This window comes from Penaeus japonicus, unplaced genomic scaffold (assembly GCF_977035675.1).
Source record: "Penaeus japonicus unplaced genomic scaffold, GWHDUDI00000001_assembly GWHDUDI00000014, whole genome shotgun sequence".
In the NCBI taxonomy this organism is placed as follows: domain Eukaryota; kingdom Metazoa; phylum Arthropoda; class Malacostraca; order Decapoda; family Penaeidae; genus Penaeus; species Penaeus japonicus.
In genome coordinates, this window is record NW_028234416.1 from 14,114,888 (window position 1) to 14,127,387 (window position 12,500).

General features: G+C 36.8%; 1 protein-coding gene across 3 annotated transcripts in view; it reads left to right on the forward strand.

Moving 5' to 3' along the window:
- LOC122267355 (uncharacterized) overlaps positions 1–12,500 on the forward strand; it is a 14,772-nt gene that overhangs the window by 782 nt on the left and 1,490 nt on the right. The window contains exons 1-18 of one of the 3 annotated variants that reach the window (XM_086543976.1): positions 307–438; positions 1,217–1,782; positions 2,186–2,391; positions 3,638–3,940; positions 4,317–4,424; positions 4,618–4,880; positions 5,050–5,338; positions 5,585–5,700; positions 5,810–5,950; positions 6,459–6,692; positions 6,828–7,049; positions 7,547–7,820; positions 8,157–8,257; positions 8,457–8,674; positions 9,215–9,369; positions 9,951–10,164; positions 10,594–10,729; positions 10,974–12,500. The exon at positions 10,974–12,500 is cut by the window's right edge and continues 1,490 nt beyond it. In XM_086543976.1, the coding sequence (XP_086400102.1) occupies positions 1,256–1,782; positions 2,186–2,391; positions 3,638–3,940; positions 4,317–4,424; positions 4,618–4,880; positions 5,050–5,338; positions 5,585–5,700; positions 5,810–5,950; positions 6,459–6,692; positions 6,828–7,049; positions 7,547–7,820; positions 8,157–8,257; positions 8,457–8,674; positions 9,215–9,369; positions 9,951–10,164; positions 10,594–10,729; positions 10,974–11,099 (3,633 nt within the window). In that variant the 5' untranslated portion in view covers positions 307–438; positions 1,217–1,255 and the 3' untranslated portion in view covers positions 11,100–12,500. Of the gene's footprint in view, positions 1–306; positions 439–1,216; positions 1,783–2,185; positions 2,392–3,637; positions 3,941–4,316; positions 4,425–4,617; positions 4,881–5,049; positions 5,339–5,584; positions 5,701–5,809; positions 5,951–6,458; positions 6,693–6,827; positions 7,050–7,546; positions 7,821–8,156; positions 8,258–8,456; positions 8,675–9,214; positions 9,370–9,950; positions 10,165–10,593; positions 10,730–10,973 lie in introns of those variants that run through there. The other 2 variants (XM_086543975.1, XM_086543977.1) reach the window with 2 other exon arrangements.

Consider the following 12,500-nt stretch of genomic DNA (forward strand, 5'->3'; position numbering starts at 1 on the left):
ATTAATTAAATTACTGACCACAGATGAATTCCAGGAAATAAACATTTTTGCTGTGTTGCCTTGACTGTTCAGAAGCAGATAGGAAAACAATAATGTATGTGATTGTTCTTTTTTCAAGATGGCTACAGAAAGTAATGACTGATGATCTTGTTTTCAAGGCAGTATTGTACTGTGACTGAATGACTTTTTGTTAGTTAGAAATCTAGAAATAGTTTAGTTCTTATGGATCTGCTTAAAGATTTCCAGCTTACTTTATTTCATTTCAGTGAGAATTGCATGGGCTACCTTTGTCCAAGCCTGAAATCTATTTTGGTTATTAGATATGACTCAATTGATCACTATAATTGAATGGTTATCACAGGGGTGGGATGGCTACTAGGTGTTCCAGTCTCCACATAGTCAGTGATGGGCATAACAACTTTACTAGCAAAGCTTTAGGTAGGTAATGTCAGTCTAAGGAAGCATTTTTACTCACACTCCAGGAGGTAGTGTAGGAGGATGGTGTCTGGTGCAGTGTCTATAATACCACTCATCATGACCGGTCATGTTTGTCATCTGCCATGCACAATAGTAGCTAAGTCTCATTCTGTGTATAATAACCTTGGCCCCTCTTCAAACACTCGGGCTCCTAGTCTTTTAAAAATCAGCACACTCGAGGAAGCTCAGCTATAAATTCCATTCTTAGAAATTCATTTGTAATTAAAACCAGACAAAATAATCTTGGAAGTTTATTTGCTGGTAGAAACAATGATTCAGAATTACAAGCTAGAACTAAATGGTGCTGAAATATCTATGTCTTAGAAGTTTTTCATTTATTTCACCTATGATGCCAAGTACATCCTGGACAGAATACAACAGCTGTGAGGAGTTGACTTCTTTAGATCATTTATTATGATATGTTATTCCAAAATGTTTTGTAACCTGCAAAAGATAAAATGTTTACTAGATGGATGATCTTTTCGGGAAAATTAGGAAACCAAATACTGTGGACAATATACATTTAAGACATCCATTAATGTGTGGTATTCTGACCTTGGAAGTGAGATAGCCAGTTTTAAGGCCAGATGTTGGAATCTAAGGATATTTTGTCATTTATGAATGTCACTTGTGATGTTCATTGTGTGTATGTTGAATGGCAAAGAGAGGTTATTCAGTTTCATTTCTACATGTATAGAAGTACATGTAGGCTATACTTCATAAATATTTTTATTTTCAGAGACCCAGTGAGTGGGAAGGATCACTTGAAAATATAGAAATGAAGGAAAGGGAAAGGGTGCCAAAACCCGGTGGCTCTGACAGGACAAGGCCAAAACCCTCCTCAAGACCTGCACCTGGTACCAAGGCCCCTTCTTCTACTTCAAGGACTAAGCCAGCTCCTGGTGCACCCAAGGCTTCATCATCCTCATCAAAGTCATCCTCTGGAGCCAAACCTTCATCAAGTGCTACAAAGTCGTCATCATCCACATCAAAGTCATCTTCATCCACATCGAAGTCACCATCATCCAGAGCCCCTGCATCAACATCCAGAGCCCCTGCATCTACATCCAGAACTACTCCTGCATCATCTTCTAAGCCTCCAGCATCAAAATCATCTTCATCCAGACCCCCACCAACAAAGTCATCCTCATCACGTTCATCCTCAAAGCCCCCAACAGACTCATCAAGAGCTCCAAAGGCTGCCTCCTCATCCTCCTCTTCAAAGTCCCGATCTTCATCAAAGCAAGATGAGAAACCATTGGCAGGTAATGCCAGACCTCCAAGAGGAACTACCAAAGATGTCAGGTGAGACACGGTGAACAGTTTTTCCTTCTGATATTTATTTTCTGTAATGTTAATATTTTCTTTAACCCTTCTGAGATGGACCACATCTTCAGATGTTTGGCTTGGGCTGGGCATCTGAAGATGTTGTGTTTTCTATTATTTTCTAGACTTATGGTATGATATGTGAGTCTATATATGATATATTAGCAAAGTAATACTTATTTTTATTTTGTATGTTGCATTAGTTACACAACTGAAGAAATAACTAGCTTGTAATTAAAAAAAAAAAGAAAAAATAGTGGTGCAAAAGTTATCCAACCCTGCAGAAAATGCTCTTAGTGGAAGGGTTAAAAGCTAGAGATATTGCTAATGCTATACCTTTTTTTGTTAGAGAACACATATTATTATGACTTTCTAATTTAAGATCTAATCGTACAAGTTCAAGGACACCAGGTGAGTCAAGGTCACCCTCCAAGGTGGACCGAGATGCTCGCCGGGGAGAGAAGATATCCTCCAAGTCATCCTCAAGCAGCAGTAGGACAGCAAAAGATCCTGACCGTGGCAGGGAAGAGAGACGCCGCTCAGACCAGAAGTCAAAAGACAGGAGTAGCACTTCTAGAAGCCAGAAAGGTTAGAAAAGAATTTTTTGGTAGGCTTAACCCATTGCAGACGGAGATAAATTTGCTTGCCCAGTCTCCAGGATAGGTTTTATTTTAGAGAGAGACCGCTTGAAGCAATATAATTTGAATCATCCCACTCTCTTTCAGTCATTCATTGTAAAACTAGAGCGTTTTTTTTCTTTTATTTTTTTGTGTGTTTTATTGAGTTTAGAGTCTTATATGTGCCATATGACAGGCTCTATCAGTGCTGCAGTCGACTAAAATTGTAGTATATTATCCATATTAGCTCATTATTTTCTTTATACTCAATGTGATAGAAGTATTATACTCAATGTGATAGAAGTATTGCTGTTTTATGGGAGGACAAAAGGCAACTTTATTTTTTCGTATTTTTGTGTTGTCATGAACGAATACGAAACATATAACCACCTACAATAAAGATAACAAGAAGAGGTAGGGAAGAGGAATGAAACCTGTGCTTGTGACTGTGAGTGCCACAGTGAAAGGCATCCATATTGGCACAGGAGTACATTTTAGACACTGGATATGGATTGAGTCACCTTCCTCTTCTCGTTCTGCCTGCACATCCTTCATCGGTGGTACTTTAGAGCAAGGGTTCATCAACTTAGTGTGTGCCATCGCTCTATAGAGACAGTACTTGCTAGAGACCGTGGATGGGTGCCATTCAAGGTTCTCTCTCCTGCTGGTGCTAGGAAAAAGTGGTGCCATCTAGGTTTTGGACGTTAAGCTAGCACGATATTACGGTAATTATAGTAATTATGGCTGCAGTAGCCATCATCACTCATTCCTTTTTCATAGCAAAATAAAATAGCACAGTGATCCAAAATCCCCGAACGTCATATACGTCATGACGCCCGTCATCAGGCCAAAGCTCCTACGTCATGTATGTCATGACACCCGTACGCAATGGGTTAATAATATTTCTAAATCATTGAGGAATAGGAATTATTAAGCTTTCTTGTTTTCTAATGTAAAAGAATTCATGTATTGTCACACCATGGTCAATAAACACAAGGAAACTGTATTTATATGATTTATAAGGCCCAAAGCTTGTTCTGTTCGTATAAAAGACATGCAATTGTTGAATCAAAAGCTACCAGTATCATTGATTTTTATCATGTATCAGACCTTTGATATTAACACAAAAATTAACAGAATAGAAGAGAAATTCAACTTCCAAAGAACAGAAAAAATTGCCCTTGAAAGTAATAAACTTTCAACCCTTTCTCAATCAGATACTTCAGTGACCAAAGAGAGAGACAAAGGAGCCAGTGTGAAATCTTCAAGCAGAAGTAAGCGAAGCAAAGATGAGGATTCTGCAAAAGAAAGAAGTAAAGGAGATCATGTGAAGACATCAAGCAGAAGTAAGCACAGCAATGATGAGGAGCCACCCTCAGAGAAAGCACCAAAGGAACACAGAGAGAAACCAAAGGAAAGAATCAAGTCCAGCAAGTCTGACAGGATCAAGAGTTCTAGAACCAAAGATAGATCTCTCACAGAACATAATGTGTCAAGGGATGAATCAAACGACCTCCAAGGTAATTAGACTTGATTTGTACTTATGTTTTTCAAATTTTTACCTCAGAAAGGTATGAAATATCTAAGACTGGGTCCACCCGCTCAGAGAACAGGGGCAGAAGAGCTGGTTCATTTGCGTGTCCTCAATTTGTTTATGAGTAGACCGATTATGCTTCTTTATTTACTCTTTCCTATGTCATCATTGAGTAAATGCTGGAACCTAGATGAATGAAAGGAAGGGTTTGTGTTTAACTCTTCCTGCTGTCATTATGGAAATGTCCATAGGATTTAGTGTTATAAAACTAATTGCTCCAGCCTATTTGCACAAGTTTACTACAGGTGTGGACCTAAGGTCTAGTATTTTTATATAGAAATATATGTTCTCTAATCACTCAGACTCTGGTGTTGAGGGTCTGAAGGGACCAGTTATCAGTCAGAACCCCCTAGGATCAGACATGGACACAGTCGACCAGAACCAGAACAGTCTGGAAACAATGGAGTCAGGTATTGGTTAACTCTTTTTGGTGTTGGAAAAATCATATTTAATTTTTTAATACTTTTAAAAATTATTTTTTTGGCATTGTGCATATTATTGATGTTGCTTTCTATACCATATATGTAAGTATAGGAATTATGTAAACTGAGGTACCAGTAACATAATGGTAAAAAATATCCCAAAGACTTCACTAATTTTCAGGAATATCACTGTCATCACCACGAGACCTAAGTGAGGTTGACGTAGAAGAGTCCATATCTTCAAAGTTGGTAGAGGTAGATGAAGTGCAGGAGGCAGACCTCGGTGATGAGGACGAGGCTATGGTTGACAATGAAGAAAGTTTCCAAGACAGTCACATGGAAACAAAATTCTCTGAGGGCGCGAGTATGGGCATGACAGGTGAAACTAACCAGCTACAGGATGAAGACGACGATGACAATGATTATTACGAGGAAGATTTTGAGGTAAGTTTTCAAGGGAAAGATTCGGTGTCAATCACATACTTGAGAACTTTTGATGGAAATATATTATACTTCCATTGTTTAGATCATCTTATTGCTAAGATGTGTAATATTTTATTTATATGAGATTAGGCTGTACATGAAGTTTGAATTTATGGTTATAATTTCGCAGGATTATGAGTCAGACTTTGAAGACGATGATGGAGATGATGATGAAGATGATAATGACATGGATGATGATGAAGATGATGATAGTGAAGCTGAAGATGACAGTGCTGATGAAGATTCTGAAGAAGATAGTGATGTAGGTGAGCCAGATCCTAATATGGCTGATGTATTGAGAGCTATACAAGAAGAAAATAATTTTGACAGAAGGTTGCAACGCACAGTTGTTTTTGATGAACCAGAAGCAGATGAAGAACCAGTACAGCAACCAGCACAGCATGAAGAGCCAAAGATTGGTATGATTATTTTCACAATTCTTATTCATGTTTTAGTACATTTTTAAAAATATACACCCACATTAAATACAACTGTATTTTTTTTTTTTTTCTTAAGTTTTAAATAGCACCTAAATTGATACTGAATCCAATTTACATGATAAATGATCTTACAAAGCATCCTGTTGCTCATTCCATGTTAACTGTGATTATCATCATTACACAATGAGTAATGATAATAAAATAATTGCTCTTTTCATTGTGCAGAACCAGTGTTGGAAACTTATCCCACTATCAAACCTGAGGCTGCTCCCCAGAGACCAAAGACCTCCCGTACATTTGTCAACTTCGCAGTTGCAAAGAAGAAGCAGGCTGCATCACAGGTACGCTTGGATCAATAAAGTGATAAGGGGCCTATTTTTAAAAATGCACTCTCACCAAATATGAATTTGATGAAGATTTGGAATGCTATAAAGTTGTTGTACTTAACAGCTGTCTTCGAAAATGAACACCCGTGGCCGTATGCTGTTAGACATGATACAGCTGGACACTGTTACGGTAGAATTGCTGACCCTGGCCCCGGTTTCTTACGAAGCATACATTTCCAGTTTTGGGCATTCCAACAGACAACAGGTAAAGAACAGTTAGAGGATGTTGCCTTGTAAGATTGGTTCTACAAGAAGAGCTATAGGTATTTAAAATCACATTGAGTTTTGACATGGATTAAATAAAACTGGACGTTAAAATGTTGCCTTTTGACATTTGATGGAAGAAAGCACAAATTCATTTGAGGATGATGCTGGATATTTTTTTTTTTTTTTTACCATATTATAGTATGAATGATCATATTGATTCAAAATTAGATATAGTTTCCTGTTTATACTCAGTTAGCTTGATATGATTTGTTAATGTTCTATACCTATGTGCCTATTTGCATGTGTCAATATGTATGTGCAAAATATTAAAAGATATATAGATATAGATCGCAGTGTACATGATAACATAGATTTATAGATAGAACCTTTACAAATGTGTTATTTACACCTAGCACACACACACACATGTACTCACCCCCCAACACACATCACCCCCATTTTCAGAAAAATATTCAGACAATATCCTTCTGCTTATTTTGGAACAGATTAGCATCCAGACAAATGAGGATGCATTGAGCGAGGAAGTCCAGACGGACGAAATTCTGAAGAAGGATAAGTGGACCCAGAAGCCTGTACACATTAGCATCGGCACAGATGAAAGGTTGCCTGGACCTGAGGATTACCTGGGGGTTGGAGGTGACATGGATCCTATTGGTTTTACAGACAGTTCAAGCAGCAACACAGGACGGCTCACGTCCTTCCTTACCTCAGCATCTCAGGTCAGGAAACTCTTGCTGTAAACAGAGAGGATGCATTAAAGTCTTCTACTTCTGTTGCAGATTATTTATGCCTTGTGTTGTTACATTAGAGTTATATGCATTACATACATTTAATACATATTCCTGCCTATAAAGGTGATGCTGGCACTTCTAGAAGAGGAATTGGTATGGGAGCTAGAATCTACTACAAAGACAAATGACGTATCAACAACGACTGATGGCCTAGGTTTCTCACACCCTCCTGTACCCATGGGTTCAAACGTCCAGTCTCTTCTTGAAGGTCGTCCTACTCCGTTTGTTCAGTTCTGCGACAGTGAGCCAATGATGCTCCTCTCTGGCCATGGGTTCAGAAATGTGGTAAGACCCTGAATGATTAATGTACAGTTGATGCAGAAAAAGAAGAAAGAAAAAAAAAACAGATAGGTGTAGAGCCTCTTGCTCAGTTCACTGGAAATATTTTGAAGATGGAATAATCTTTTTTTTTTTTTTAAATAGTAGACCTCAGATTACATTGTACAAAGTATAGATTGATTTGTTTTTTGCTTTGAATGTCAGTATACCTTTTTATGTGTATTGATACATTGGCCTGTGTTTAACCCATTGCCGCCGGGACTGTTTCGTCTTTTATGGCTTCAATTCCGGGGCTCTTGAACGCATAGGCCTAAATCAATTATATTATTGACGGCGTATGCCGGCACCTGGCGCTATCATATTACATAATCGCTGTCTGTGGCCGGCGGCCGGCAGTATTGGGTTAACAAAATTTCAAGACATTTATTTCAGGTGTAATTATGTTTCTACACAAGAGGCAATGTTAAATTGTTACTGCAGTTTGGCTTTTTTTTATCATAAAGGAAGAAGAATCTGAGGATATGGTCAAGCTAAATGACAGTAGTCTCATTTGTGTTTGGTGGGTGCAAGAGCCCTCACGTCCCCAGCATCTTCTGAGTTCTCGCTCGTTACCCACAAGTGCCACCTTCAGTCCTGGTCGTCCGTCATTGGTATTGGCTGGCCTAGAGGATGGCTCCTTAGCTGCCTGGGATCTCCGTGAGCCTCTAACCCTCCACACACTGCAGACGGAAATAGATGAAGTCCTGTGGAAAGTTCGGGTTCCTTCATTCATCACAGGTACTCATTATGGGCATTGTATTACAGGTAGAAGACTTGCACGTTGTGCACTAGAAGTGGATTTAGTAATGGAATAGTGTGTAGTTGGATATTCTTCTCTCCCTCTTAACCCTTTCCCGATGGGGCATGTCAATAAGTGAAAACCCCCACGCCGGGCCATTGCAATATTGCATTGGAAACGTCACACTGGCATGACGCTCTGGCATCGGGAATTTAGCTGTGTCACATGGGTGTGATGCACCGTCATAATAGGGTAACTAATATTGGCTGAATATTAAAGTTTTTTGTTTGATTATTAATTTGTTGTATAAATTACATGACAACTTTTTATTGCAGCTTGCAATGAAGTAGGGGATGGAGAAGGAAGCAAAATTGTTTCTATACAGGCTGTAACTAGCCAAGAAGATATGGAAATGAACAATCAAGGATCATTTCAGGTATTTTTCTGTCCTTTTCATACAGTCAAAATTTATTCAAAAATGATTTTGGTGGAGATCAGTGTTAATTATGTAAGGAACTTCCTTTTAATCAAAAGACAAGTGACCATTGTGTTTTATATTTTACCATAACAGATTCACTGTAGCTGCTTAAGTAAAGTGTAGCTTTCTTCGTCTAAATAAAACTCACTGCCAACAGGTTGTTACTCTGTCTAGAGATGGAAGAGTAACATGGTGGGTTGTTGTGCGGGTTCCACTTGTGAATGCCGTAGGGGACATCCTAGGAGGGAAGAAGTCAGGTGTTAATATCACTAAGAGTAATTCTGCAGTTGTCTCTCCACATTTGGGAGCTTCACCCTGGTCAAGGATCGCTCTCAACCGGTCAGCAACCATCAGTGTGGCCACGATGCTCTATGGGTAAGTCTGTAATTTGATCTAAATTTGAGATTGATGGTTTTTGTTCTAATATTCAATGGAAGAGATTGAGATGTATAGTTTTTTAGTTTTGTTTTTTAAGATAGCTGTTAATACAGTGTTTGATATAAATCAAGTCTCAGAAAAGAACGGAAAGTTGTTCTTTGAGCTAAATGATTTGTTGGATGGAGTGAATAAAGTATGTGTTGAGTAAATCAATAAATGATTGCAAGATCTTCAACAAGTATAAAACGTGCATTTAGATTCAGTGTGTAACCATAGGAACAGTTAAAGTGCTGGAAAAATATGAGTCATTATTGCTGTTAAGAGAAGAAAAATGAAGATCTATGATGGCAATATAGGAAAATTTCAATTGAAAATTGAAGTTGTCTCATTTGCAACACTGCCACTCTTAATCTAAGTTTTAATATAGAATGCAGATATTCATAAAATCATTGCATTATGGTGTGATAAATAAATATCTATGTAATATGCCATGTGATATACTCATAATCTTACCTAATAACATGTTGTTTTTTCTAGTGAGGAAGTACTCAGTGATGCTGTTTTATGCCATGACCTGAGGTTAGATGCAGGCGACCCAAGCCAGCTATATGTTGCAACAGGAAGTGGGGCAGTTGCTCACTGTTCCCGCCATTCTTCACGAATGCATCCACGCGCCTACCTGCCTGAAATTGGTAGGTGCTGTGATGACTCTGGGAACTGATTGAGAAAAAATCTAAGTAGACCCATCATCCTCTGTTCAATATATTGATTGATTCTTTGGATTACTTTGTAAATGTTCTGACATTTTAAAGATTTCTTGGCATTTTGTTATAATTATTTTTTTAATTATTATTTTTTTTTTTATTATTATTTTTTAATTATTATTATTTTTCTTCTTCTTCTTCTTATCATCATCATTATCATTATTATTATTATTTGTTATTATTATCATCATTATCATCATCATCATCATCATCATCATCATCATCATCATCATCATCATCATTACTATTACTGGTTACTAATATTATTATTTTGTTATTGTTATTTTTATAACAGTGTTATCAACATTATCATTATCATTGTTATTATGACTACTATTATTATCATTATTATTATCATTATCATTATTATTGTAATTATTATTATCATTATCTTATTATTTTATCATTATCGTTATTATTATTATTATGATTGTTATAATCATTATTATGATTATTATGATGTCATCATCATCATCAAAAGATAATATATTTTTTTTCCAATAAAACAGAGCCTGGATGTGAAGCACTCTGCCTTGCCATTTGCCCTCACGACCATCGGTACATACTTGTTGGAGGCAGCGATGGTGTCGTACGGCTCCATAGCACCGCCTCTGAAAGGCCTCTTACGTCGTGGCAGTCCTCTCCCGATAGCGTCCCTGTGGTGGACCTCCAGTGGTCGCCCGCCAGACCCTGCGTCTTCTACGTGCTGGATGCGAATGCTAGGTTGGTTTTTCGGTTGATAAGGGAAGTAGGATGTTCACGGGTAAAAGATAATGGGATTGGATCTCATCTTTAGTTGTGTTTGATCTGCACTGGGAAGGTTGTGCTTGAAGATTATCTTTCAAAAAATGCATATATTAAATGTCTCTTCATATGAATGATCTTGAGGATTATGTTTTAGATAGATTTAAGAGTTTGTTGGATTTCTGTGATTGAGGTTTGATTTTTTGTTTATTATTTTGATATATTTATACTGTTCTATTATCTGAAAGATGAGACCTTGCCTAAGATTATTGCCATATATTACTTATTAAATGAGAAAAAGAAACAGGAAATTCAGTATCAAGTATTTGCATTGATATAACCAATACTAGTGATGAATACCTAGAAAGCAGCCATAGAAATAAAATTCCTAATTTTTTTGTATTTTAGGTTACATATATGGGACCTGAGTGCTGGTGACATCTTCCCAGTGCTGACAGTAGAAACAGGAGGCTTAGTTGGGGGAACTTTAAGCTCATTCCACATAGCCCCTACAAAGACAACTTCACATCATCCTCTTCATGGCGTAAGTTGTTTTCTTGATCGACTGATGTCACTGACTACCATGATCTTATTGAATTAAGATTGCATAGCTTATAAATCCTGATTCTAGGATAGTTTTGATTACTTACAATCATTATTCTTGTTTAATGATTTGTTGATTTTTTTTCTTTTTATAGCCTTTTTTAAGAAAATCACACTTCTAAAAGTGCCATTACTTTTGAATTTAGGATGATATTGTTTGATATATTATTTTTTTCTTTTCGCAGATATTTGCAAATGACCAGGGAGAGCTGGTGCTACGACAAGTCAGTCCTGAGTTCTGCACACATCAGTTACTTGAAGATTATAACACAGAGCTGGAAAGGTTTACATACTATGTCAATATAATTTAAAATGTTATGCAGGTACAACATTCTTTGTGTTTTAGGATAATATTAAAAGTTTATATGAAGTGGTATTATACACAACTAACAAAGTTAGTTAACCAAAGATGAAGCAAAGATGCTAGTCAGAATAATCATGTGATTGAAAGTAACATGCTAGTCAGATCTTATCAATGAACTAAGAGATTCTTAAGTTGTATGTATATATAGTCTAAGGCAATATATGTATATATATTTGTAACACTTTATTTTCTGATATATTGCTTTGTTAAGTTGAAATAGCTTGAGGGAAATCAGGAAAATTTTCTGCCCTTATTGGAAGAAAATTTGATTAACCCTTTACTGACGGGGCACGCGCTATGCGAAAACCCTACGCCAGGCCATTGTAATATTGCATTGGAAACGTCACACTGGCATGACGTCTCGGCATCAGAAATTTAGCTGTGTCACACGAGTGTGACGCACCGTCGTCATAGGGTTCAGACAGTAAAGCTCCAAAAAAGTAGTAGGGGAATGATAAGTAAACTCATACTCATTGGATTGTGCAAGTACAGGAGACATTCAATACCAAATCATTACAATATTCATGTTCTCTTATGAAGCTCTTAAAGATTAATGATTAAAGATTAAAGTCTTGAATGGAATTACATAACCATTAGATACAACCTCTTAGATGACAAAAAGTACAACTTGTACAAAGACTGGATTACAGTGATTTATTACGAGAACTAACATCAAGTGACTAGTTTTCTTTACTGGTGCATATGGACCGATACAGAAAAATACAGTTATTGTCATGCAAGGATAGCTGTCTTTAACACGAGACAGACGCTGAATCTTGTCATTCACTTGAAACGAATTTGGTGAGAAACTTAAAAGTGCCATATAGTTTTTCTTTTACTAGGATGAAATCTCTCTATATCAACTTACAAAAACAGGTATATGTTCGGTGGCAGATAGTATGATCTTGATTTATTTGGAATGTTTGAATCAGAGTATTTGAACCAGTTCTGGGTCAAAAAGCCCTTTAAACATCTTGTTTTTTCTGCAATTTAGATTGCATTTGTTATTCTTAAAGAAAATGGTTATGAAAAAAAAAAAAAAAATGTAACTGGGAATTTTTTAAATATCAAGAACACATTAGCTAAGTGCATTGGCTATCTTTTGCAGTGTAAAAAAAAACTTTGTTAGTTACAACAGTTTGGGGTATTATGTCTGTGTATAATTTTCAGGGGAACATTTACATGAAGAGCAAATATAGGAACTAGGCATAGAATGAACATTGAACTTGCTAGATGCTTTGTAGGGAATAACTTGGGTAATATGGAGTAATTTAAAGACAATAGATGGTTAAGTATGAATTGTAACTAGACATTAACCTAGTGAGCTCTCTTAATTCATACAAATGAT